At 49.7% G+C, this 27,081-nt stretch overlaps 1 protein-coding gene across 1 annotated transcript in view; it reads left to right on the plus strand.

Moving 5' to 3' along the window:
• COL17A1 (collagen type XVII alpha 1 chain) overlaps positions 1 to 27,081 on the plus strand; it is a 51,140-nt gene that overhangs the window by 13,014 nt on the left and 11,045 nt on the right. The window contains exons 9-36 of the mRNA XM_055242819.2: positions 3,875 to 4,033; positions 4,653 to 4,724; positions 6,138 to 6,209; positions 6,994 to 7,062; positions 8,181 to 8,342; positions 8,737 to 8,817; positions 10,266 to 10,310; positions 11,278 to 11,475; positions 12,447 to 12,668; positions 13,049 to 13,078; positions 13,445 to 13,471; positions 14,334 to 14,360; positions 14,470 to 14,532; positions 15,314 to 15,418; positions 16,230 to 16,292; positions 16,932 to 16,967; positions 17,547 to 17,600; positions 17,793 to 17,828; positions 18,325 to 18,360; positions 18,980 to 19,042; positions 20,367 to 20,402; positions 20,660 to 20,731; positions 21,704 to 21,730; positions 22,677 to 22,712; positions 24,609 to 24,644; positions 24,888 to 24,968; positions 26,006 to 26,041; positions 26,923 to 26,976. Coding sequence (XP_055098794.2) covers positions 3,875 to 4,033; positions 4,653 to 4,724; positions 6,138 to 6,209; positions 6,994 to 7,062; positions 8,181 to 8,342; positions 8,737 to 8,817; positions 10,266 to 10,310; positions 11,278 to 11,475; positions 12,447 to 12,668; positions 13,049 to 13,078; positions 13,445 to 13,471; positions 14,334 to 14,360; positions 14,470 to 14,532; positions 15,314 to 15,418; positions 16,230 to 16,292; positions 16,932 to 16,967; positions 17,547 to 17,600; positions 17,793 to 17,828; positions 18,325 to 18,360; positions 18,980 to 19,042; positions 20,367 to 20,402; positions 20,660 to 20,731; positions 21,704 to 21,730; positions 22,677 to 22,712; positions 24,609 to 24,644; positions 24,888 to 24,968; positions 26,006 to 26,041; positions 26,923 to 26,976 — 1,998 coding nt within the window. The remainder of the gene's footprint in view (positions 1 to 3,874; positions 4,034 to 4,652; positions 4,725 to 6,137; positions 6,210 to 6,993; positions 7,063 to 8,180; positions 8,343 to 8,736; positions 8,818 to 10,265; positions 10,311 to 11,277; positions 11,476 to 12,446; positions 12,669 to 13,048; positions 13,079 to 13,444; positions 13,472 to 14,333; positions 14,361 to 14,469; positions 14,533 to 15,313; positions 15,419 to 16,229; positions 16,293 to 16,931; positions 16,968 to 17,546; positions 17,601 to 17,792; positions 17,829 to 18,324; positions 18,361 to 18,979; positions 19,043 to 20,366; positions 20,403 to 20,659; positions 20,732 to 21,703; positions 21,731 to 22,676; positions 22,713 to 24,608; positions 24,645 to 24,887; positions 24,969 to 26,005; positions 26,042 to 26,922; positions 26,977 to 27,081) is intronic.

Genomic DNA, 27,081 nt, shown 5'->3' on the forward strand with positions numbered 1-27,081 from the left:
TTTTTCTAATAATATGGCTTCATATTTTAAAATTTGGGAATTAGTTTACCATCTCCCAACTCTTGGATTTAATATATTCCTGACCTGATATGGAGTGCTCACTACCAGGGCCCTGCCAAAGATCAACTTCCGACTCCCCTCCACCAGCAGGGCCATGGCAGCCACTGCCCGCCTGCACCTTTGTCTCCCCATCTCTCGTCTTCCATGGCCTCTCTCTGTTTCTCTGTCTCTCTCTCTTCCTCTTGTACTCTTTTTTCCTTTTACATTATCTCTCTCCCCAGTTTCACCTTCTGTGTTTTTGATCTCTGTCTTTTCCAGTCTCTTTCTCGCTTCTTTTCTTTTCTTTTTTTTATCTCTCTGTCTCTGTCATCCCTGTTTCCTCTTTCCCTCACACTCAGTTTCTTCCTCTTGCTCTGGGCGCCAGCGCACTCGCCATGTCAACAGCTTACTTACATTAGCCCTCTCACACTGTCTACCTTTATCTCGGCTGTTTGCTTGGGGTCTGCGGCTCCTGCCGCCCCCACACCTGCAGCGGCACAGCCGGCTCCCCCTTGCCTTCAGGGTCAGCAGCTTAACTCTTTCTTTCTCTCTCTGGGCACCAGCGTGAGCCGTGCCGTGGCTCCCCTCTGTCCGTCTGCAAGATGGACAGCTTTGGCTTTCACTCTTTCTCTTTTTCCAATTTCGTTTCTTACTTTTTACAAAAACCTTCTAATTCCTTAATTGGCTTTTTATTCCATCCATCAATTTTTTTGCAACTTCTTAGTAATATCAGGCCAGCTTTTAGTCATAAAATTAACCTTTAAAAGGCCCTGCCCTACTAGGTCCTCTGGATCTAATCCTGATTTTTTTTTTTTTTATTTGATCCCTGAGCCTCTGCAGAAATGCAGAGGGAGTCTCCTCTTTTACTTGTTGAAGCTCGAATGCTTTTGAGACATTCTGTGTCCTTGAAGTGGACTCTTTAATCCCTTTAATTATTCATTCCCTTAGGTCCTACATTTGGGCCCGATCTTTGGGGTTATTGTTATTCCATCTGGGATTTGCATTTAGGAATTTCTGCTCAGCTTGTGGGACTCCTTGCCCGAGAGGATGCTGTCTCTCCCAAATGGTTATGGCTGCCCTTTTAATTATTCCCCTCCCTTTCCCAATAAACAGAATAGTCATGATTGACATCATCTTAGCCCAAGTACAAAAACTGGGTCCTAAAAATTGATCTAGCTGCTTTGCTAAACCGAGGAGATTTTCCAAGAGCGGTCTTATTTCCTATTTAAAATTCCTAACCTTAGTACTTATTAGAGGCACACTTACATATCCAACTTCTCCCTGTCCCATAGGGACTTCTCTAAGAGGGTACATATTAGACATCTGCTGTTTAGAGGGAATAGGGAAATTCTCAATGTCCTTCTTACATTGTTCTAATCCTTTCCTCAAGTTTGGATAAGGATTTACGGGAACATTGGGTTTAGCTTCTTTTTTTTTTTGAGACAGAGTATCGCTGTCGCCCAGGCTGGAGTGCAATGTCGCGATCTCGGCTCTGCAGGCTCCGCCCCCCAGGGTTCACACCATTCTCCTGCCTCAGCCTCCCGAGTAGCTGGGACTACAGGTGCCCGCCACCTCGCCCGGCTAATTTTTTGTATTTTTAGTAGAGACGGGGTTTCACTGTGTTAGCCAGGATGGTCTCGATCTCCTGACCTTGTGATCCGCCCACCTCGGCCTCCCAAAGTGCTGGGATTACAGGCGTGAGCCACCGCACCCGGCCAGGTTTAGCTTCTTTATGATCCCCAGATTACTCTTCCTCCAGCCTTACTGTTACCCCCTGATCTCCCTGTCCTCTACTTTGTGAGATATAAAGTGGAGGCAAGCGTGTTATGGGATCCCAGAGCTTTTTATTGGGCGAAGGCTTTTTACTATGCTCTTTTTTTTCCTCTTGAAGGGGGAGCATGGGGGTTAATTCACTAATTTAACAAAGAGCATAACCCATCTCCTCTTGTGAGGATGGGGTTTTATTATTCACATAGAGAATTAAAGCTTGGCACACCCAATCCTCATCTGAGCCAAACTTAGGCCAAAAGACTGAAGGCTGACGAATGGGCTCTTTGGCCCAGATAAAACAGTAATACTTTATCACTTTTTGCTTTTCCTTGTCCCTGGTTCGAGGGTTAGCCCTTAAAAACCTGCAGCATTTTCCCTAATGGACTATTTTAGTTCCCTCTTTTGTTGGGCAGGGGCTTTAGGTGTTTGTTTAGGGTTGTCTTGCTGCATTTTGTTGCAGCCCACAATGCATTGCAATCCTAGTTATCTTAGGGGCTCTTCAAGTATTTGACTTATGACCTAAGTAGCTGGGCAAGCTGATAAGAACAGACAAAACGAGCTATTTTGCAGTCTAGTAAACTTTTACCTTAGACTAAACTTCTTTGGTCTGAGTGAGGGAAACTAAGTGCGGGGCACTGGTGGGGAAGGGGAGACCAATAAGCAGGCATTAGCTATCCAAGCAGGGGCCTAGCATATCCTGTTTCTTCTGTAGTTTGCTGACCTAAGCCGATTTAAGGTACTTTGTCTTGGAAATGGACCACTGTATACATTATTTCCTTCAGGAGGGAAGGCAACAAGGTGGCAGATCTATCCTGGCCTGGGGATTCAACCACGCCTTGGCAGGCCTTTCAGGCTTTGCCAGAGACCTTGAAAAGCACTGAGCATCTGCTCTTCAAGCAGTGAAAAATGTGGGCTGTACCTATCCTACCCCTGGCTGGTCACCCATTCCATATGCATAGCCCAGCCCTAAATCCTAGAGATTCTCTCCCAGGACAGTATGTTGGCCAGATCACCCAAATGAAGAATATTGGGGAAATTTGTAGACTTTTCATGTATTAATTCAGTGACTATTTATTAAATGTCTCCTCTATGCCAAGCACCAGGCATTGAGGAAAAGCAATGGACAAGAGAGACACAGTCACTCCCCTTGTGGACAGTGGGTCTCTGGAGGAAGTCAGAAAACCAACATGTCCCAGTCAAGTAGGATGAGCATTGTTCAGCAGTTCCATATTACATGTCCTCCAAGTGCAAGGTAGGTTCTGTGGAAGGCAGAAATATAAATTAGCAGAGCCGTGGAGGAAGGTGAGGGGAAAAGCCAGATCTACTATGATAGGAAACTTCCCTCCCATTCACTACTGGAGAAAAGCCTAGAGATTGTGATCTTTCTTGTTTTTCGCCCTAAAACCAAAACATCAGGGCACTTTCTGACCTGCATGGCTGGCTCCCTCTCATAGACAAATAAGCAGAACTGGCCCCAAATATGAAGAAGCAGGAAAATCCCCTCTTGGGGGCACAGCGTCTGGCTGGTACATAGGAATGTTTAAGGAGGGTGGAACCAGAGAAGGCTGCCATGCATGCAGTGTGGCCCCAGACCAAGGGCTCCCCTGCCCAGGCATGCACCCTGCAATGGCCATGGTGCCTGGAATTCTATTGAAAGAGGTTCGTTTTGGGGTCTCATTTGTTGCTCCTGAAAGAACTCTTCCCTCAGTGTCTTTGAAGATGGAGGAGTCGGCAACAGGTGGAGAGGAATGCCATTGGTGGGACAGCCCACCAGGAGATGGGGAGCCAGATTTAGAAGGAGAAATGGGTGGACCCCAAGGCAAAATTTGGCTACCTCAAATTTTACCAGGAGCCAGCAAAAATTTCTAATCCAAGAGATAATGATTTCACCAGCTCTGAGATTTCAGATGGAAACTACTTCAGGTTCCTGGACTGAGAAATTTCCTGAAATGTGGGGCTTTCAATGCCCAAACCAGGAAGTCACAGCAAAATGAAGTGACTAGATTCCCCAGCAGGGAGTGTTGACTTGTGTCTCACTGGGGTGTGTACCTGTGTCTGTTTCCAGTGTCAGGCACCTACGATGCAACTATCCTGGATGCCAACCTTCCCTCCCATGTGTGGTCCTCCACCCTGCCCGCGGGGTCTTCCATGGGGACCTATCACAACAACATGACAACCCAGAGCTCGTCCCTCCTCAACACCAATGCCTACTCTGCGGGATCAGGTACCTGGCGGGCAGCCCACACCCTCTGTCACCCCTGAACTCGGCATGCCTCTATCCTGGAGCTGGATGACCCTCAGAATGTTTGCCACCCTCAGGGCCTCCTGGAGAGGCTTTCTGTGGCCAAACATCCCAGCAGATTCCCCCTGGAACTTCAGTTCAATTCAATCTAGAAGGTATTTCTTCTGGTGCGTCCCCTTTAGAATATATAGCACAGTGTATCAGGAAAACTGGAAAGGGCACTGAAAATGGATGTAGGAGATCTAGTTTCATTTCATATGAATTGACGGTGGGGCCTTGAATAAGTCATTTGACTTCTCTGAGCTTCAGGGACCATCTCTGTAAAGTGGGGTCACTCACAAGAGAGCCTTTGGCTGGACCCACTGTCCACTCCAGGTCTGACAGACCTGAGATCACCTGTTGGCTGTGACCCAAGGTGCAGTGCAGGCTAGTGTTTCATTCTCTGCTGCAAGGCAAGAGCCTGTTTTTCCTAGAAACAAAAATTTACCAAAATATAAAAACCCAATCCTGGCATTTCTTCTGGTGCTTCTGTGGTATCTGAATCTCTATCCCTGGCTGGGCCAGATGTCCCTCTCACCAGCCTTCCTCCTTGCCCCCGCAGTCTTTGGAGTTCCAAATAACATGGCATCCTGCTCACCCACTTTGCACCCTGGACTCAGCACGTCCTCCTCAGGTCAGTGTCACCATCTTGAGATGACTTTTCCAGGCTGTTTGCATAGAAGTGTTAGGATGCTTCACCCAAGGGCGTGAAGGACTTTCTTCCATGCATACTGCAGCCCAGAAGCAGAGGCACAGGGTTGCACAGAGCCTGCCCTCAACCACAGGGAGAACTCAGACCCCAAGGGAAAAGTCTCAGGCGAGGGGACGTGAGCCCACATTGATGTGCGTATTCTAAGGTGATGCCTTTATTTTCTGGAAGAGTTGGAGGATTGGAAATGAAGGGTCTAACGGAACCATAGTGTAGGACATTTTCAGGGTAAAGGCATTGTTAATTTAGAAGGATTTTATTTCAGATCTTTTAAAGAAAAATAGAATTCGTTGAGTAACTATTTTCAGATCTTTCTATAAATATAACACATAGTTTGTTGGAATAACTACATTGGGGTAAATAATGTTACTGCTTAGCTTCCAATGCAAACATACAACAATTTTAAAGAAATATTTATTTGCTATGTTTCTACATAGCTGTTAATAGCCTATATGTAAATATTACCAGCCTACATCTTTTCTTTCGAAAGGAGTCTGCCTTCTCCCTGTGATAATGTGACTAATAAATATAATGATGTGGGCCTTGTTTATTTACTTGACTGATATAGAGGCAAGTACAAGTTTTGCATTCAGATTTTCAGCACCTTCCTCCAGTTGACTAGAGGCCCACCAAATCCAGAAGACATTGGCTACATGTTTTATTTCTTCTGCCTTTGCTATTTTTGCTTTGCAAAGTCCTGATAAAAACCAGGTCCCAAGGGAAGGTGGGCTGATATCAGATCCTTGATACTGTGCCCCAAATAACAAAGCTGCTGGCCAGGAGGAATAAGCTTCTGCGCATGGTTGAAAACAAACAAGCGATCAAATAAACAAGGAGGCTTCGAAATCATAGTGGAGGTGGGGGAGTTTTATGTGTTTGTGTCAGGAGAAGGAAGGGCTAACGGGAATACTAGGAGTTTGCCAAGTTAGTGCCTCTCAGCACCCTAGGTGTCTGTGTCCATATCCTAAGCTTACAGTTCCCACACTGTGCACTAAGGCACCCCAGGGTGTCACAGCAAACAGGGAACCCCTACGATATTTTTAAATTTCGAGAGATCTGTCAGCAACATCTGTCAGACCCTGTGCAAACTACTGCTTTTAACTTGGATGGACCTAACTACGTGGTAAGTAGAACTGTTAGTAATTTTTGGCCTGGGGTAGGTAGGTGGGGGTATTAGCAAATTTACTACGTTACAAAGAGTGTGGGAACCGAGGAAGTCTGGGAATCTGTCGGCAAAAGCATTGATCATGAAAGTGGTTTGGGACTCTGGGGGCCATCCTAAGCCAGGGGGCATCCCCTGTGCTCCCTGTACTCACCTGACCTTGGTTGCTTTCACAGTATTTGGCATGCAGAACAATCTGGCCCCCAGCTCGACTACCCTGTCCCATGGCACCACCACTACTTCCACAGGTCAGTAGGCTAGGGTTGGAGCTTAGGCGCTGGGAAGTGACACCTCTTTGCAGCTACAACTCACTGAATTAGGAGACCCAAAATGTCCCTGAAAATCAGTCGACCTTTCCCACCAAAGACACAACACTCAAGATATCAATCTTGATCACTAACTGGCTCAGACATGAGTCAAGCACACAGGGAAGGCTGTCCTGTCAACAGCATCACCTTGTAAGGCATCACTTGTATGTTCCTGTGTCTCTCACAGCCAAACTGGTTAGGTTGGTGGTCTCGCCAGCTCACTGCTATCCTTGACAGCCCACTGTCACTGCAAATCAATCATCTGGTTGATTTTATGGTGCACCCCCTACAGGTTGCCACCGCTGTGCAAACCTAGGGGTGGCAGGGAACATGAAACCTAGGTCAGCCTTTGCCTCCAACTTGTCTGCTACTTAATTGGAGGAGAAAGTCTAACACACGTGAGACAATGAGAGGCTCTATAAGACAATGGGAATAAGTGATAGACCGTGCAGAGCAGGTGTTAAGGGCTGTAGGAGTTCAGGAGAGAAGGAGATGCATGAGGGTCTAGGAGGACTTCCTGGAAGTAGCTAGAAGGATGAGGAGGATTATACCTAAGAACGTTCCATCTAAACCCTCATTACTGTCCCCATGGCTGGAGAGAGTTGATTCATCATCTGCTTCTCACTGGAGAGGGTCGGGGGTACCTCTCTGCCAGGGCTGACCAGGCTTCTCCTGAGTCACCTGGAACCACCGTCCCATGCTGACCCAGCTTCCTTTCTTGCAGCATATGGGGTGAAGAAAAACATGCCCCAGAACCCTGCGACTGTGAACACTGGCGTTTCCACCTCTGCCGGTGAGTGCTGCTCCCAGCTGCCAGGGGTCAGGCTGGTGCACAGGCAGGATTACTTTGCAGTAATCCTGCCTGTGTATCCTTCCAATACACATGGTAGACTGGAAGAGGAAATAGGACCCATGAGTGGTCTTAGGTCTGCAAATGCAACTTGCCCCAAAGGCCTCTTGGATGTTTCCATGAGTGAATAAAGGTGAACATTCCCATGAATGTTCCTATCAGAAGGGGGCAGGAAGCTCCACCCTCCATACCTGCCTAGGGCCAGGCACTTGCACATTAGGCCCTTTACTGGAAGGCTTTGGCCTTCACCTGTTACGTGCAGCTCATGGAGCCCTCAGAAACTGCTGGCACCCTCCCTACTTTCTACAGAATCTATATCAACTTCGTCCACGTATTTCAACATCATACAGTGAGCTATTTCCTCCATGTTCTAATCCTAGTGTGTTGTCTTCCATTCAACAATTCGTTTATTGGAAAGCCTTTACTGAGCACCTTCTTTGTGTCAGATGGGCAGTGTTCTAAGTGCTGACAGTACAGCAGTGAACACGACAGGATAGATTCCTGCCTTCACTAAGCTGATGTCAGTGGTGGAGGCAGACGACAAACACACAAAGTATGCAAGATAATTACAGAAAAGGATACAGATTATAAGGACAGCAATAAGTAATGTGGTAGAGACGGGAGTGTGTGTATGAGGGTGAAGTGCTTTAGATGGGGTAGTCAGCTAAAGCCTCCCCAAGAAGGCAGCTCTTAAGACCTGGAGGATAAAAATGAACCCAAGTTAGTTAAGGAAGGACTTGCCTGACTGGGGGACTTTTACCCATTCAATAAAGATCCTATAATCTCCAGGAGGGGAGGCAGCCCCCATAAACCAGCCATCCAGAGCTTCTGACATTGACCCAAACTCTTGGTGGCCAGGCCCAGCCACGCATAGAGGGTGTCCTTGGTCCCCAAGACGCTTCATAGTAACACTGTCAGCAAGAACAGGAGACTCTCACACACACCTGCTAATTTACCTCCCCTCCCCCTTCTCTTTCTTCTCCTTCCTCTTCTTGTCTTTTCTCCCCTCTCCCTTCTCCTAGCACATGTCCTTCCTTCTTACCCATTTTCTTCCTCCCCAGCCTGCACCACAAGTGCGCAGAGCGATGACCTTTTGCACAAGGACTGCAAGTTCCTGATCCTAGAGAAAGACAACACACCTGCCAAAAAGGAGATGGAGCTGCTGATCATGACCAAGGACAGCGGGAAGGTCTTCACGGCCTCCCCCGCCAGCATCGCTGCAAGTGCGTCAGATCCCGTGTGGCTTGGGTTTCAGAAGAAAGGCAAATAGTGTAGAAGACCAAATGTCTTAGCAAGGTGGTTTGGGACCCTATGAGTCATGAAACCACAGCCATCCCATTCTAATGAAAAGCACCTGTCTGAATAGTATGTTCCAGGGTCTGCCTTGAATGCAGATGAGCTGAGAAAATTCAGGCAAAGGGCTCTCAGAGACACATTTGGGTGACAGCAAGTCTAACCGCAAACACAGATTGGGGAGATGAACCCCAGGAAAGAGGGGCTCTTCTTACCAGTCTAACCTAGACCTTCCCAAGCAGGGTAGTGGGCAAGGGTGGGGGGAACATAGGGCAGAGTTGAGAGGTTGAGAATATGCCAGGTTATAATGGGTTCTGTGCATAGCTTCTTTTTCAGAAGACACCCTAAAAAAAGAAAAGCAAGCTGCCTACAATGCTGACTCAGGCCTAAAAGCTGAAGCTAATGGTAAGAACAAATATGATTGTTGTCCACCTTGACTTCAGCCAGGCCACATTTCATTTCATTGTCTTCGGAGACCTTGCTACTCAAAGTGTGGTCCACGGGCCAGCAGCATCGGCCACACCTGCGAGTGTGTTAGAAAAGCAGGGTCCCAGCCCTAGCTCAGATCTACTGAGTCAGAAGCTGCAGTTCAACAAGCTTCCCAGGTGATTTGCATGTGCATTATTGAAGCAAAAGCCTGCCTCTGCCATGTCTACGATGGCATTTGTTTTCTCATCTTACTTGTTCTCCATAATCTTCAGAACTAATAGAAAAATGCTTTGCAAAGCACTTGTTAGCTTTATTTTTTTTCTTCCCAAATATCTGCGTTCTTTGTCCGATAACCACATTTCTTCACAATGCCCTATAGGACTCTCTCCAAATCACTGACTTCAGGGAGGTCAGTAAAGGAAGGAAAATGTTTAATCATAGAACATTTTTAAATAAATGCCAATCAAATCAGTTACCACTTTAACAAGGTGAGAGATTGGAACCTGACTGTAAGTCTTTAAAGTTAGCAGTTCCTGACATTTTAGGGGTAGGTCTAGGGCTGTGGAGTCAAAAGATCCTTTTCAGAATCTGAAGAAAGGTATGAACAAATTGCCCAGTAAATTCTACACATGCCCACAAACACTCAACTTTCTTTTTTTTTTTTTTTTTTTTTTTTGAGATGAGTCTTGCTCTTTTGCCCAGGCTGGAGTGCAATGGCATGGTCTCAGCTCACTGCAACTTCTGCCTCCCAGGGTTCAAACGATTCTCCTGCCTCAGCCTCCCAAGTAGCTGGGACTACAGGCATGGGCCACCATACCCAGCTAATTTTTTTGTATTTTTAGTAGAGATGGGGTTTCACTATGTTGGCCAGGCTGGTCTGAACTCCTGACCTCGTGATCTGCCTGCCTCGGCCTCCCAAAGTCCTGGGATTACAGGCGTGAACCACCGCTCCCGGCCTAAACACACACTCCACTTTCAAATAGCATCACGGACTCAGGAACAATCCTCCTCCAAGCTCATCCTTCTCATTCCCAATACCTTCCACCCCAGGTCAGGAACTTGTGTTCAGAGTCTCTTAACCAAGAAATCAGAGTCATTTCTCACAGCCACACTTACTGTTTGAATGCAAGCGGCACCCGTAACTTGGTGTTCCAACAATGTTTTGAGGTGTAAAGGTTTAAGGTCATAAGAGAATTAAAACATAGTGCTTTCTTCCACCATTAATTGTTTGCCAAGCCATGTCTTCATGGATGTAATGATCACAATTATCAGATTAGTGAGGACTGAGCTGCTGGATGTTCCTGCACGTTGTTGAAAGCAAGTTTATTAAGAAAGTAAAGGAATAAAAAAATGGCTCCTCCATAGGCAGAGCAGCTAGCTCCTCCAGTTTAAAAGCTCAGGTCAACTTGTGTTTGTCCTTTCAGGAGACCTGACGACTGTGTCCACAAAGGGCAAGACCACCACTGCAGGTGGGTGAGAACCGCGAACCTTGTAGTGACAGGATCCAGTGGGGCTGCTTATGGCTAATGGACCCGATGACGGTCCCTCGCCTGGAAGCAGTGCACAGAAGCCACCAGACTCTAAAGAGTTTCCCTAAAGGCTCAGAGGGGAGCAGGGTGGGGGTCAGGAGAGTGGCAGGCTGTGGGTCAGAGGTGGCTGCAGAAGAAGTTTAGCTCAGGGGATGAAGCTAACAGGCCCCCGGCCCCAGCTGCCCCTAATTAACACTTGTTAATTAGGTTGTCTCCTAACACAACAAGGTGACTGTGTCTTCACACAGCAGCTCAAGAAGAGACTAAGCCATGCACACCTCCAGCCCCTTAGCCTTTCCTCATTTCCTTCCACCGCCTTGTGATAGAAGCAGGTCAAGTCTTACCATCCCATTTTAGGGAACTAAAAACACTTTTCATTACAAAAAACATTGTTTTAATTCACTAGGCACCCCTGAAGAGCCGAGTATAATTCTAGGTGCCGTGAGGATTAAAGAAAGCACTGTGTGAACTGAGGCATGGAGATGGGAATGCTTTCGGTTTGGGCCCAGTCAGATGCAGATCAACGCTATATTCAAAATAAAGATGTTTAAGCCTCGTGCTGTGCTGCTAACTCCTCTACTATTTTACATGCCTTGTCCCATTTCATTCAACAACCTTCCCAGGAAGTAGGCAATCTTTTAACCCTATGTTATAAAAATGGAAACAAAGGTGAAGTGACCTTCTCAGGGTCACACAGCTGGAGCCAGGATTGCCATACTTCTGGTCAGCACCAGCCAGGCCCTGTGCTCAGTCCAGGAGCCAGCCCTGTCCCACGTGGAACAGCACAGGAACTTGAAAGCCCCCAATCACAGTCACTCAGGCCAGAAAGTCACCAAAAGTCAGAGAATCTGGAGGGAAAAGGCAGGAGCCACCTGCATTTGCTTCATTTTCCCTGTCTCTTTCACAGATATCCACAGCTACGGCAGCGGTGGTGGTGGTGGCAGTGGAGGAGGTGGCGGTGTTGGTGGCGCTGGCGGCGGCCCTTGGGGAGCAGTGCCAGCCTGGTGCCCCTGTGGCTCCTGCTGCAGCTGGTGGAAGTGGCTGCTGGGCCTGCTGCTCACCTGGCTGCTACTCCTGGGGCTGCTCTTCGGCCTCATTGCTCTGGGTATGTGGCAAAGGCAGCAGGGCAGCCTGTGTGGTAGGAGAAAGGCTGGCCCCACTGCCTGTCAGAAGGGCAGGAATCTGTGAGTGGGCCCACGTGTTAGGGGACGAGAGGACCTGAATGCATTGGTGCAGACCCTTGTTACCGCAGATGAGGAAACTGAGGTCCCAGGAGGTACCTGGCCAAGGACATGCTGCCACTTAGTGGTAGAGCTGAATTTGAATGCAGCACCTGATGCCGAGCCCCACCCTTGCTGCACTGTAGCAGCACTCTAAGCACCTGGCTGCCCTTAGTAACAAGGTCAAGACTTTCTTAGCCTTTTTGACTTTTGCTGTTTCTAAGCAGCCATATCTATTTCTTTTCTTTTTCTTTCTTTCTTTTTTTTTTTTTTTTTTTGAGACAGAGTCTCGCTCTGTCGCCCAGGCTGGAGCGCAGTAGTGCAGTCTCGGCTCACTGCAACCTCCGCCTCCTGAGTTCAAGCAATTCTCCTGCCTCAGCCTCCTGAGTACCTGGGACTACAGGAGCATGTCACCATGCCTGGCTAATTTTTTGTATTTTTAGTAGAGATGGGGTTTCACTGTGTTAGCCAGGATGGTCTCGATCTCCTGACCTCGTGATCTGTCCCCCTTGGCCTCCCAAAGTGCTGGGATTACAGGTGTGAGCCACTGCGCCCGGCCAGCCATATCTATTTCTATCAGCTCTCACACTACCTCACAGGGAGGGTGAGGACAAGCTTTGTCACCCAGCTCAGATGAGAAGACTGACTCCCAGGCCAGGTTTCTTTAAGGCTCTGCTGTGATGCTGAGCAGGTAATGCTGCTGGTGGCCATGGCAGATTATCTCTGCATGAGTATTCTAGCGTGAAGAAGCCACCACAGGCCCCAGTCCCTTGTGTCAGGCTCCCCACGAGAAGCGAGTGTATGGAAGGCAAAGGACCGGGCCCTCAGTGACGCAGTGTGTGTCTGTTTGTTGCAGCGGAGGAGGTGAGGAAGCTGAAGGCTCGTGTGGATGAGCTGGAGAGGTTCAGGAGGAGCATGCTGCCCTATGGGGACAGCATGGATAGAATCCAAAAGGACCGCCTCCAGGGCATGGCACCTGCGGTGGGAGCAGACCTGGACAAAATTGGGCTGCACAGCGACAGCCAGGAGGAGCTCTGGATGTTCGTGAGGAAGAAGCTAATGATGGAACAGGAAAATGGTGAGAGCATCGCCAGGCACAGGGCCAGCTCCCCTGAGTCCCTTTCTTCTTTGCATCTATGTGGTAATGTGTGCGTGTGCTGTGGGCACCGTCATCCAGCCCACTCTCAGCCTCTCTCCTCCTCTGATCCTCTCAATAGCCCTGAGAGGTAGGTGGGACCAAGACTGTGGTCCCACTTTACTCCTGGGAAAACTGAGTTCTGGCAAGAAGAATTGCCCAAGATCACTGGACTAGTCAAATTTAGAATCTGATCTCTAGGCTTTGCCTCAGTTTCTTCTTCCTGTACCATGATCCCCTTATTGTGTTTGTGTGTATGTGTGTGTGTGGGTGGGGGGGGACAGGAGATATGAAGCTGACCCAGGGTTTGCTTTTTCTTGCAGGAAATCTCCGAGGAAGCCCTGGCCCTAAAGGTATTGCCATGGATTGAATCTTGTCTCTGATTCATTTCCTGCAGTTGGAAGCGAGTTTTCTGGGTGGATTAGAAACCTTTTTCTTTGTTCTAAATGGAAGGATGAAGAGCTGAATGATCTTGTGGTACCTGTTGGGAGGGTTGAGATTTGGTTTTAGAGTCAGAATATCTTAGATAAGGCAGCATCTAAGAGAAGCCCAGCAATGAGCCCAAATGACATAGACTCTGGGACTGGGAAGGACTCGCCGCATGTCGCCTCACCTTGAAATACAGGTTACATCTTGTCAAATGGTTTTAAAATACAAGGCAGAATATGGCCTTTGGGTTCTTGCCCCATCTCACCGTTTTCATATCTTTCTGGTTTCAGGTGACATGGGAAGTCCAGGCCCTAAAGGTAATTATAACATGGGCATTTTTACCTTAAAATATTAGCAAGTGTTAATTGTTTCAAACAATCAGCAAGTGTCAGAAAACCCACCTTGCACTCCAAGAAGTAATTTGACAACAGATGGGACAGGTGTGTGAGGAGGAGAGGTTTCCAATCCCAGGGACCTTTGTCTGGACACAGAGCAGTTCTCATTGGTCCAGCTGACCGGGGTTGGTGAGCTTCCACGTGCACAGGAATCTCCAAAAGAGTTTGGGCCCCATTTCCTGAGCCTCTGACTCAGGGGGTACGGATGTGGGCAGGAGTCTTTATCTTAGTCATCCTCAGTGATTCTGCAGCCAGAAGAATACTGAGCACCATGTTCAAGATGACAGGATCCCACCTCTCTCCAGCTCCCCCCTCACTTCCTAGGCAACCCCAGGGCAGGAAGTCAGCTCCTCCACTTTGGGTCCCTCGAGTCTCTTCTTTCCCTTCAGATCCTTGCCACCCACACCCTCGCATATACCTGGGTCATTGTCCCAGCCCTCCTTCCCCAAGGCTCCAGCCTGTACACCTCTCCTGATCGTGTTAGGGGTGGGGACTGATACTGCCAGAGTACCTGAACCTGCAGCTGTCAGATAAAATACAGGACTCCCAGTTAACTGCAGATAAACAACAAATAATTTTTCACTATAACTTGTCGCAAATATTTCATGGGACATACTTATAACTAAAACTATGTGTTGTTTATCTGCAATTCAAATGTAACTGGACATCTGCATTTTTATTTGCTAAGTTTGGCAACCCTGCCCGAATCCCACTAGTGACTTCTTTGGGGAATTGGGCACAGTCCTCTGGCTGACCACTCTCTCTTTTGCCTTTGTTCCTGCAGGAGATCGAGGGTTCCCTGGGACTCCAGGTATGTACTCTCTGATGATCTCCAGGCCTGCCGGTGTTGCAGCTGCTCAATCCTAGCTGATGGCTCCTGGGAGGAAAACAGGGGCTGAGATATCTTTGTGTGTCCACAGGTATCCCTGGGCCCTTGGGCCACCCAGGTCCAGAAGGACCAAAGGGTCAAAAAGGCAGCATGGGTAAGAAACACGTTTTTCTTTATTTAGTTATTCCTCATTCTTTCATTCATTTAATAAACATTCATTAAGTGCCTGCTGTATGTGAGGCCTTGTTTTAGGCTCTGGAGAGACATCAGTGAACCAAACAGAGAAACCCTGCTGTTGTGGAGCTGAGATTTGGGTTGGGGAGAAAGACAGTAACTGTGAGAAATAGTGAAGTCTATAGCAGGTTACAGGTGATGCATGACATGGGAAAGAAGAGCCTGGAGGGATTTTGGGAATGAGAGCTGGGGAGAGTAATTTTACACAGGGAAGCCAGGGAAGGCCTCCCTGAGAGGCCGCCATCTGAGCAAAGATTTGAAGGGCAAGAAGGAGCCAAGCAGGAGAGATCTAAGGAAAACATTCCAGGCAGAGGGAGCAGCCAAGGCCAAGGCCCAGGCCCCAGGGCAATTTTTAAGGAGCATCAGGGAGGAGAAGACTTCTGAGCTGGAAAGTCCAAAGGGATGGCCCGAGAGGAGGCAGGCTGTGTGCGGCCTCAGAGGCCAGTGTAAGGACTTCGGCTTTGACTCTGGGTGAGTTGAGAAGCCATGTGCAGGTTTGGGGCAGAGGTAGAACATGATCTACTCAACATTTTCAAAGGGTCACTCTGGCTTCCAGGTTGAGCCAAGGCTATGGGGTCCAGGAGAGAAGCAGGGAGGCCAGGGAAGGGCTCCAGGCAAGCGTCTTCCGTGAGAGGCTGCCTGTAGAGCCCTTAGCTGGGGCACGGGATCCTAACTTGGAGGCTGGCCATCCCCGTCTTTAGGAGATCCTGGCATGGAAGGCCCCATGGGCCAGAGAGGGCGAGAAGGCCCCATGGGACCTCGTGGTGAGCCAGGGCCTCCTGGATCTGGAGAGAAAGGGGAAAGAGGTAAGAGGCAATTCCTTCACCGGCAGAGTTAGCTATGCCTGTGCTTCCTTCTCTCTGTCAACACCTGTCCCTCCTTCACTCTGTCTCTCTCTCTCCTTCCTTCCTTCCTTCATTTACTGAGCACCCACCCTGAGTCAGGGTCTGTGCTAGGCCCTGCAGAAACGCTGGGCATAGGCTGGGCTGCAGGGCCAGCCCTAGGGCTGAGAACCCATTTGACATCCCTGGAATCCACGGGGAAAGTGGTCACAGGAGCAGTGGCCTTCCCGGAGTTGGGTGGTAAGGAGAGTGAGGAGTCAGGCCGAGGTGGGGCTCGGGGGCAGGGCAGGGCAGAGTCCATTGTAAGGTGGAGTGGGGCACAGACCTTTGAGCCTTTCCTGGCTGGAAGGAGGCCAAGAGGGAGGTGGGGAAGGCCCCAGACCTACGTTCAGTGCTGGAGAGGCTGGGGAAGGTATTGCAATTCCATCCTTAACTATGAGACTGCTTTTGTCAGGGGAAACTAAGACAGATACCAGAAATGCTAACAGACTGTGAGCAGGAAGCTTTATTTTCAGTTTTACTTTCTCTTTAAAATATTGCTCAACCAGACAATAAAATTTATTGAGTGCCTACTAGGTGCCAAACTCCATAGACTATAAAGTCTCTGGGGGTAGAAACTAAAGGAGTTTTGCTGATAAGTGGCCTCACTGGGGCACCAAATGGATCCAAGACCACTAGCAGGGTGGGAAGCATCCCCTCCAAATGACAGTGCCAGGATAGGGGGCAGCCACACTGGGGCCTCTCCCAAAGTGCTCATCCCTCCATTTCTCCTCAGGGGCTGCTGGTGAACCAGGTCCTCATGGCCCACCTGGTGTCCCAGGTTCTGTGGGTCCCAAAGGTAAGTCCAGTGTGCAGGAAGGAATCAAAGTTTTCCAGAGGAGAAGCCACATTCAGGATAGATTACAGAGAAGAGGCCCTGGGACCCCAGACAGCCCTAACCCCCTGCCCCAGGCCTGTGCAGGGGTGGTGGGTGGGTCCAAAGAGCATCCTCCAGAAAAGCAGTCCCTGGCGAGTCAAGACTAGGGCTGTAAGTTTAGCCCCATAATGGGCTTGGGGCCATGTTTCCATCTCTCTTCAATGGCCCCGCTATGTGATCCCTAAGTGGGTGGATGGATCATTCAGGAAATCAGAAGTTAGACCATTTCCTTGACTGACTGCGGCCGAGATGCACACACCAAAAGTAACATGTCTAGGCAACCCAGGGAGAATGGGTCCCTTCTCAAAACCCAAATGTTCTACTTCCCCAGCCCAAATGTTCTACTCTGACCAGGAAAGAGCAAAGGGTAGTTTGATCCCACCCAGCTGCAGCCCCCTCCCTAAGGAGGACATGCACTGGGGTCACTTCTGGCCTGCAATACACTCACACAGCCCTCACCTGGAAGACAGCGTCCCCAACCCCCACCTGCCCTGCACCGGGGCCAGATGTCCCCACCTGTACCTACCCCTCTGCTGATTGCTGTCTCGTCCTCCTTCTCAGGTTCTAGCGGCTCTGCTGGCCCACAGGGCCCTCCAGGTCAGTGTGCTGCTTCTTGTAAACAGGTTCTGTTTCTGGGGCAAAGGTGGCAATGTTAAAAGGAAAACCAAATATTTTTAAAGCCAAAGAAGCAATTATAAAGAAAGCCTCCTAGAGATATAGAATTCAAGTCTGCATGTGTGTCCCCTGTGGCAGAGGTTGGGCTCCCTGATGTGTCCTGTCCAGATCCTTTCTGACCTGGCTTAAGGCTTGAGACCCTCCAGCAGCTTCAGCAATGGAAGTCCCCATCCTGCCTCCATCTGAGCAAGCTCCTGCTTCTATCTTGTCCCCTATGGCCACAGAGCTTGTCCTGCTGCCTTGAGAATCTTGAGCTGTGGCCAGTGTCTCTGCCAAGGCTCTACAGTGTGTTCTAATGCCTGTTCATCAGCAGGGGCAAGGAACCTAGGCCAAAATGACTTAAGAAGGACTTGGGAAGGAGTCCATGGAAAGCATCCTTTGACTTTTACTATAGGGTGTGTGCATATGTGTGCCTGTATGTGTGCATGTGTGTGCATACATGTCTCATCATTCCAAAGCTGGGGATACTCATCTGTGTGCATGGTTTCTTCTGCTGGGCAGGTCCTGTAGGTCTCCAAGGGCTCCGAGGTGAAGTGGGACTTCCTGGTGTCAAAGGTAAGCTAGAGGGAGGCCCCGGGGGGACAGTGAGGGTCTGATGGACACAACCCACAGCCTGTGCAGGCTGACAAGTGCAAGAGGGGAAGGAGAAGTCAGGATTGGGGGAGCCTGTCTTCAGAGACAGACATTGCCCTTTCCTGGTTGTCCCCTGTAGGGCATTTTACACCAAGGTGTCCATTTCCTTTTTAGGTGACAAAGGACCGATGGGACCACCAGGACCCAAAGGTATGCCACTCACTGCTGCTCAGTCACTACCAGGGCCTGCCTCACTCCTGGGAGCCCAGATGGGACCCTCACTGCAGGGTCTGAGGGTGCACAGGACCTGGACCAAGATCTCATTCTAATCCAACTTCTCAGATAGGGAAACTGAGGCACAAAGAAGGGAAACAAAGCACTAACGTCACATTGAATTCTGGGGTGGTGAGTGGTTCTCAGGGTGGTGAAGACAGAGCATTCCAAGGCATCTGACCTCTTGTGTCCATGGCACCAATTTGTGCAACAGCAGGGGCTAGGGGGTCAGTTTGTAGCGGGGGAACTGACTGCCAAAGATCAGATGTGCTCCTTTGGCTGCATTAATGCTGTGTCCTCACCAGGAGTTCTGCTGACAGGAGTTCACAGATACAGTGGGAACTATCCTGCAGCCAGGGACCCTGTTACTGGGTGAGAGTGTTTTCCCTGCTCACAACTGTGGCTTTTTCTGCCTCCCTCTTGTTTGTTTTAGGTGACCAGGGTGAGAAAGGACCTCGAGGCCTCACAGGTCAGTCTGTCATGGGAATCTACTTTAATCTATCCATGACTTTTGTAAATCCATCAGTTACTAGGTTGGAAAAAATCCAGAAGTAAGAGACAGAATCTGTTTAAAACCCTTCAGGGAACTTGTGATCTGGAAAAAAACACAAGACGAGAAAATAAAGCCTAGAGTGGAGGATAAGGAGGTATCCAGATGTATAGTCCAAACAGTAAATGTTTGGAGCAAAAAAGAAAGTGCAGGGTTGTCTCTGATTCTTTTGGGGAATACAGTTGAGAAAATTAAGCTCTTACCGAAGCAGCAGAAAGTTTGCACCACTGGTATCCTCTCAACCACTGACCTCCTGCCAACTGGCATGATTATAAAGGAAATTGATAGTAATAAAGCTGTGACTCAAGGGGTGGTTTTCAGTTTTCAAGGAAATAAGACTCATGCACATGCCCATGGTTCTGATTAGGTGTGGTTTCTAGGTGAGCCCATGCCACTGCCCAGGGGAGCCAAGTGGCCCTGACCTTGGAATCAAAGCAGAAGCTGCTTCCTTGACCTCTTGGAGGAGGGAGCAGTCTACCATTGTTGAAGCATACACAGCTTGCAAGTGTCCAACCAGCTAGTTCTTTGTCCTTTGCAGGCGAGCCTGGCATGAGAGGTTTGCCTGGTGCTGTTGGTGAGCCCGGGGCTAAAGGAGCAATGGGTAAGTGTTCCAAAGGAATGGATTCAGTGAGTTCCCCATTTGAGGGGTCACCACGACCCTGGAGAGATCCGTCTTCTAGAGCTGCCTCTCCTGCTCTCAAATCTGCCCACCCTTGGTAGAGTCTCCCTTGATCAGTCATTTTTGTGCCTGGGCATCCTTTCTGGGGATCAGAGAGCTGCAGGTACCTCTGTGGGTTTCTTTCCACTTTGGGAGAGGCCTTGCAGGGCATGGTTCATTCACCTAAGAGCTGCCCATGAGCTCCCCACTCTCCTGGGGAAGACAGTGTTGAAGTCCTTAGGAACCTCAAGTGTTCCAGGAATCCCAGGGCTAGTCTCATGGCCAAATCCAGGTTTTTACCCTTTTGTTCACCTGAGGTGCCTGTCAGCCTGGCTGCAGAAACTGACCAAGAATCTCAGAGGTAGCCGGGTGCAGTGATTCATGCTTGTAATCCTAGGGACTCAGGATGATCATTTGAACTCAGGAGTTGGAGGCTGCAGTGAGCTATGATTACACCACTGCACTACAGTCTGGGTGACAGAGCAAGAATCCATCTCTCAAAAAAAAAAAAAAAAAAAAAAAAAAAAAGCCCATGTTGAGGATCAAACCCAAGAAGGGTTTAAGCCTTATCTGTGGAGATGCAGCATCTGTACTCTCGTTCGTTTCCCCAGCTGTGAGTGCTGACACTGTGCTAGGCAAGTGAGATGCTTTACCTCCTTCAAGGGGAGATAAGATTTGCATGAGGTGACAAATGTCATGCAAGGTACAGAGTGCTGTGAGGATACAGTCAAAGGGGAGATTTCTTCCAATAGGAAGGATGGAGGAGGGGGCATTTCAAGTGGTCCCAAAAAGTTAGAAAGATTTTAATCATGACCAGTTTGGAAAATTCCATGCAGGGATGACGGCATAAGCGGGGAAAGACAAAGAAATGGGAAAGAGCAAGATATGGTCCCAGAAGGCCACCGTTTTGGAGAGAGGTTACAATAATGCCTAGAGCAGAGGAGACAAGAACATGGAGGACCTTGACTTCTAGGCCCTTAAGTAAACGCGACAAGCATCGAGGCTCTTGAGATGCAATGGGAAGGCACTGAACAATTCTCAACAAAAGAATTGTCTCTTTTCTCTGGAAAAGAGACAATTGCTGGTTTAGGAGAAGGGGCAGTGGGAGTACCGTATCCAGACAGTGTGACAGACAGGGCTGTCCCATGGCTGATGGCTGCGTGGGCTCCTGGGAGGCAATGTGCTTCAAGGCCACTGGGACAGTAGAGGGAGGAATCGCAGAAATCACTCCAGGAGCAACTGAGAGAACTTGCTTCTACTTTACCAGGTCCTGCTGGCCCAGACGGACACCAAGGCCCAAGAGGTTTGTCACTGATCTACTGCCCCCAGCCTCACTCCCATCACAGCCCGTGTTCCAGCATGCAGCCCTCAGTCCGCTTAACCGTAGTGCAGAGGAGCGTACGGCATGTGGAAGTGTGCAGTGTCCAGTTCTGTTCCCCTTCTCCTTTCCACCTGCCAGCAAGTCAATTAGGAAAACCCTCAGAAACTATCAGCTCAGATGTGATGACCAGTTTAGCTTTCCTAAATGTAGACACTTCCACGTTGGCCATTCTCTTCTAGGTGAACAAGGTCTTACAGGGATGCCTGGAATCCGTGGCCCACCAGGACCTTCTGGAGACCCAGGAAAGCCAGGTAACAGAGCAGGAAGAGGGATCCATGGCCCTGCTTAGTGTGTGTGTGCTTTGTGTGTGCGGATGTAGGCATGTGTGTGTGTGTGCATGTGCAGGTGTGTAGGTTGTGGGGGAAGGGGTTTATATGTGCATGGTTGTGTGTGTGTGCATGCAGGTGTGCACAAATGCACCCATGTGTGCCTTATCCCGTTTTCCTCCAGCAGCTCAGCAGGGAACTGCCATAGTGTTGGGTTGTTTTGTGTGCAGTGGCTGTAGGCCCTGGCACCTCTGGGTAACTAAGTCTGGCAATTCAGAAGAGTGGGATTAACAGCTGAATACAACGATTTCTAGAAAGGGGCAAGGACACTCTTAAAACTGCAGACTTGAAGGTCACCTCACTATCTTGCTCCTCTGAGCCCTTCCCCTCTTGTCCTCCTCTCCTGGGACTGTACTGGGCCCTCACCAACACCCACCAGGCCGAGGAGGAAGCCATTGTTACAGTCTCCACCCAGAGCAAAGAGCAAACTTCTCAGGGCTGCAGGAAGAACAAATGAAAACCAGCCAAGAAAGCTGTGTAGTTAAGGCGGGTGGGCATTCATTGGGGGCCTCTGAGAGTAGGGGCCTCCTCAGCCTCCTTTGGCGGGTGCCCAGACAGGAGCCATAGAGGGGGAACCTGGGGCAGCATTGGGATCCGTGAGTGTTGAGCATTCTGGGTTTGTGGCTCTCCTCAGATTCCAAAAGGGTCTGTGAACCCAAATAGGCTCAGCATCATTGCCTGAGAAAGTGGTGGGTCGCTTCACTGCAAAGCCCACAGAACTGCTCTCCATCCAGAGCTGAGAGGTCCATGGATGCTGGCTGCCCCGGCATGAGACGTGTCCTTCTGTACCCACTGACCCCTCCACCACAATGTCCACCGGTTTCTGCAGGTGTGGGTGTGGCTACCAGGGATGGCCTCAACCCTTCAACTGTTCCCTCTTCTGCTGATTTTCTGTAGGTCTCACAGGACCCCAGGGACCTCAGGGTGAGTCGCTGGATCACTCCCACCTGCTGTCTCCCTCCTCCTCCTGGGGTAACTGCTTGGGCCAGGGCTTTTCATGCAGTCACCAGAGTTTTCGTCTCCTCTGCCAACTCCCTGGCACACACTCCCTTTCACTACGAGTCTTGAGAAGCACCTTAGGAAGGAAAAATAGGCACAGAACAATCTAGAATACCATTCTAGTAGAAATGAGAATAGATTGTGTGCCAATTCTGTCTGCCTGTGCCCTGTTCCCCTCGGGTGCAGGAATCTGAGAGGAACCCCAAGCCCATAGCAGAGCTCCTGCTAGCCAGGAGAGCTGTTAGTCCAGTGGCCCGAGTTCCCCCACTGGCATGGCAGGGCGTGGGCACCCACCCTTGTTCAGGAAAGCCCAGTTTCTCTGGGACAGCCTCAGTGTTAAAGCCTGTCCTGTAGTTGGACCATTGTGCCCCCATATCACTACACTCATCCCCTAATTTCCTGAAAGAAATTAGGCAAAGATTGAAAATGAAATCAGGCAGCAGCCACCCAGCAGTTGAATGCATAGGGACATGCTTCCGATGCTCTCACAGAGGAGTTCGGTAGTTAAAAGCAAGAGGGTGATGCTGCATTGGACACAGGAAGCCCAGCCCCTCCCCTGCAGGGGAGAGGGGTGACAGGCTGCTCTGCAGGTGGCTCATAACCCCATGGGATGGAACTTTCCAAAGCTGAGCCCATGGGCCTCTGCCTGCTCCAAGCCAAGCTGTTGCCCCATTTCCCGAAGAGGGACAAGGGCTCAGAGCAAGAGGCTCCCCGGGGTTGTCTAGACTAAGGCGGAAGGCAAAGCTGGTGCGTCCCAGGGTTTTAATCAGCAGTGTGGCTGTGCTGAGTGACAGAGCACTAGTTACTACCTGAGGGCGTCTGGAATTGCTGGGCCTTCATCATCCTGACTTACTTGTTCTAATCACATCAGGACTTCCCGGTACCCCTGGCCGACCAGGAATAAAAGGTAAGTGAATTTCCAAACGAGATTTCTTTCTTTTCACTGGCCATTTTTGTGGAAGGAAGGGATGGACAGGAGGAGGCCTTTCTCTGGCCAGAGCCTGGATCAACAGTGGCATCTAGTGGTTCCAGCAGAGGGCTATGAGGCTGGGAGCCCAGGGATTTGTGAACCAAGCCGAGTCCTCAAGCCCCTCCTCTCCCCAAACACCTCCCGACCCCACAAACCTGAACCTTGCTTTCATAGTTGGATGTCTCCAGGCCATTGTTGCAGGAGGTTCTAGAAGGGCACTGCCCTCCCCAAAGCCTTTCCGTGCCCTGTTTTGCCTCTAAATGCCCCCATTAGTGCTTCATCCCCCTGGTATGTAGGCTTGGTCCCCTCCTAACAAGTCTCTTCCCCTGAGGCAGGAGCTACCTTTGCCCTTATCATTCATATCAGCCTTGGTGTGAATGGCTGCATCAGACCCTTCCTGAGAGGAGGCTTTAGTACAGGCGGAGAGGAGTGTTAAGATGCTACTGAGAGGGCAAGTCGTGTGCTCAGAGGGGAGCTCATCCTCAGGGGTCTGACTGGGGCAATGTGGTGATGCCCATGCACACAGTGACCCTCTTGTCCAGTTCTGCCTATCAGACCTCAACCCCAAGCAAGTTCAGGGACCCACAGTGCTCAGGGATGGTCTTTCTCCTTCTGTTCCTTTGACCCCAACACGCTCCTGAACTTTGACATTCAATGGAGCTGTGCTCTGTCATGAGCAGTCACTGTCACTTTTGGTGGGACCCTAAAATAACCACTTTCCAGAAATCATTTCCAATGACTGATTGGGCCAAGGAGTTCTTTAGGGCTAACTAAATGTAATTCCAAAATAATGATAACTGAGTTTATAGGTCCCAGGCAGACCACACTAGGTCCGTGGATCTGTTCACAAATGCATGGTACCTTTTGTAAGAGTCTCATAGGTTTTGGAATTCCCAAGAATAACAGAAACCCTCCTTTTTTGAGGGCCCATGACTTCCTGTCCAAGGGGGAGTTCAGACCCTGCCTGGACAACATGCACAAGAGGGGCCATTTTACCTAACGTTGGATTGCATCCCAACAAAACAAACTCAAGTGCTTCTCCTGCCTTGTTCATGAGCCCTGGTTGAAGGATGGTGAGCAGAGACCATCCCTCTGCTTTCCTTTAGGGAGAGAGCAATAGTCTCCTTTCATTGTATGAATGACTGAATTGCTCACAGAACTTGAGAAATGAATAAAGGGACCCCTAAAGAATGGTTTCCCCAAGTGAGTCTGTGGATCGTCGGTTCTCAGCACTGCATCCAGTTGATACGTTTGGGAATGTCCTCTTCTCAAAAGTCCTCCACGGCACACTTGTATTTTCAATGCTCTGAGACACAAAGCAGAAAAGAGATCCTGTTAACCTTTATATAACTCAGACCTTCTCAGACTTACCCACTGCAGAGCCCCCCTTTAATCCTGCACAGCCCCTACAACTGTCCCGCAGAGCACTCTGGGAATCCCGCTCTACCTGGCGGGCTCATCACTCTGTCCTTTGACCTTTGAGTAATTTTCCCACCTAAGGCGATTCCCAGGTAGAGGTGGTGGAATGTGGGAGCATGAACGACTCTCCAGCCAGCCTCATTCTGAGCTCACTGAAAGGCAAGCTTTCCACATCCTCAAGTGAAGCCACTTCTCTGAATGAAGACGGATGCTCTGGCCTCCAGGGGCTCTGGCTGAAAGATTGGGGCTTAATGCATCCTGCTTGCCTTCCTTCAGTTCATTAAAATGCCTTTAGCCTGATGGTGAGAGGCCCAGAAGTGGGTCCCAAATGCAATCAGGAGCCTTGAAAATGGCTTATTGAGCCACTAATTGATCCTCAGAACAACCACTCTCAGCCTTTTCCTCTCTTCCTAGGTGAACCAGGAGCTCCAGGCAAGATCGTGACTTCAGGTAGGCAGGTCCTAGAGGGACCCTCATTTCTGTGTCTTTCTTATGCTGGGCACCTACCTTGGCTCTGCAGTGTTCTGGGCAGGATGTGGCAGGGAGCTTTTTGGATCAGTAGTGGGGGAGGAGGGAAATTTAGCAGTGATGAGAGGAAGAAATGCCAGGCTGCCCACCACAGCCTGGCTCGGGTCCCAGCGCCTCTGAGTGAGAAGAGTAGGGCTCAGTGTTCCATGTGCCTTCTGTTTCCAGAGGGGTCGTCGATGCTCACTGTCCCAGGCCCCCCAGGACCTCCTGGAGCCATGGGACCCCCAGGACCTCCAGGTGCCCCAGGTCAGTCTGTTTTCTTGCTTTGCCCCAAATCAGCAGTAGGTCTTGGTGGTAGTGACTCTAGCCATATTTGTTCAGATCCCGAAACCCAGGGCAGGAACTGAACCTGGTAAAGAGAATAAGGAGTTTGGCCTGAGAAAAGCAAACTCCTGCATTCTCAGGTAGATCAGTTATCCTACTTCACAGCATAGGAGGTGAGTGTGCTCTCAGCATTTACCGAAGGGGAAGCTGAGGCCTGGAGCGGGTAAATGACTTGCCCAAGGTCCCATAGCCAATAAGCAGCAGGACAAAGGATTTGGCCCAGATCAGTCTACCTCCAGAGCCTGTGGCCAGTCAGAAGACTCAGTCCTTGAGCCCTTTGTTTCCTCCTGGAAAACAATTTGATATTCTGCATCCAGGGCAACAAAAATGCTAGGTATCTATTTGAAGAAAATATCTCCACATGGGATGGTGACAAAAATATGAAAACTTCCGAACAAAGTTGTTAGGAGATAAAACGTTTATTGAAAGAGCAGGACACTCAATAATGCCTGCTCTGTGGTTTCAACTGTATTAATACAAGATGCAAAAAAGAAAAAATGCTGGAAGAAAATAAAATGCCCACAAATTGAAGAGTTATGGACAATTTGTTTCCTACCTTTCCAAAGTGCCTGTTATTTTGTTATATGTATTTTTAATTATTTTAAATTTTTATGTACAAATGAAGTACACAACTTACCACAACCAAGGCCAGAATGTACCAGCCTTCCCTCCTGACAAGCTCCAATGAGAAGGAGTACATAGAGGCATACAGAAGTCCCTAACCATTACAGGACAGCAGCAGAGGGGGCAGTCCCGCCTGCCCCGGGGTCCCAGTACCTGTCAGAGATGTTCTCACGCAACTGGACCGCAGAGCTGGTCTCGAATTGCTTATTGCTCTCAAATAAGCAAGGTGGCCTCTTTGGGTCTCTGTTCCATGCCTTGGGAGGAATTATGCCTTTAGTTCTTCCTATGACCCTACACGCATGATTTAGCCTTTTCTTCCTCAACCCCGTTTCCAGGCCCTGCCGGCCCGGCTGGTCTCCCAGGACAGCAAGGTATGTCACACCCTGCAAGAACGCAAGGCGATGGGCCCAGTCGGGAGGACTTTCCTCTCTGGGTGGACGTGGGCCCCTCTGTTCTAGATGACGTGAAAGGTGTGTTTTGGAAAAGGAGGAGAGGGCCAGGGCTCTTCACTGGGGTCTTGCAAGGTGATTCCCTGGAGCTTGGAGCAGCTGTCAGAGAAGTTCTGGGATTACAAGAAGACCAGGGGCAGACTTGGCCTTGAAGATGAGTATCTGGCAGGAGTGCACCGCTGACCCAGAGAGCAATGACAAGTGTCTGTGGGTTCTTGGCTGCAGGCCCAGGCTGAGAGGACTGACTCCCGGGTCCTTTAAGGAGCCCAGGTGGAGACTGCTGGGCCTCCCACCTGGATATCTGGAGTGCAGAGCAGCAAAGGCTTCAGCCCACCCGGTCCAGCGCTCACTCTGAGCTATCACCGTGTTAGGAGCTTGGTCTTCGTTGTTTCTCAGTCTTCTCAGCACCCCTGTGATGTAGGTCTTTTTGACCTTGGTTTACAGAGGAGGAAACTCTGGCTGAAAGAGGTTGAGAACTTGCCCAAAGTCACCAGCCGTCTCATGTGGGAGCAGGGGTTTGAACTCAGACTTTCAGACACCAAAATCCAATGTATCCCCGTCATTCCACATGCTCTTATCAACTGTCAGGGAGCTTGACTATGGTCCTGCCCTGCCTCTGAATGAGGGGGCACCCTTGGCAGATGAGGTGCTGCAGGCTCCTGTGCCGTGACACAGGGCCTGGTGTCTGGGGTGTGAGGGTAGCCTGGGGTGCCTGGGACTGCAGATCCAGTGAGAGGTGAGAAGTGTGGCAGAGAGCAGCCTCGTGACAGCTTTTGCTCATTTCTGTTTTCTTCTCTCTATAGAGGTTCTTAATTTACAAGGTCCCCCAGGCCCACCCGGCCCGCGCGGGCCACCAGGTGAGTATCTTGGGGACCTTTAGAAGGTGGGGAGTTTGGGAGACAGGAGATTCAAGGCACTTAGTGAGGAAGCCAAGATCCTCGGGGTGGCCTCAGCTCCCTGAG

Source organism: Symphalangus syndactylus, chromosome 2 (genome assembly GCF_028878055.3).
Source record: "Symphalangus syndactylus isolate Jambi chromosome 2, NHGRI_mSymSyn1-v2.1_pri, whole genome shotgun sequence".
Lineage (NCBI taxonomy): Eukaryota > Metazoa > Chordata > Mammalia > Primates > Hylobatidae > Symphalangus > Symphalangus syndactylus.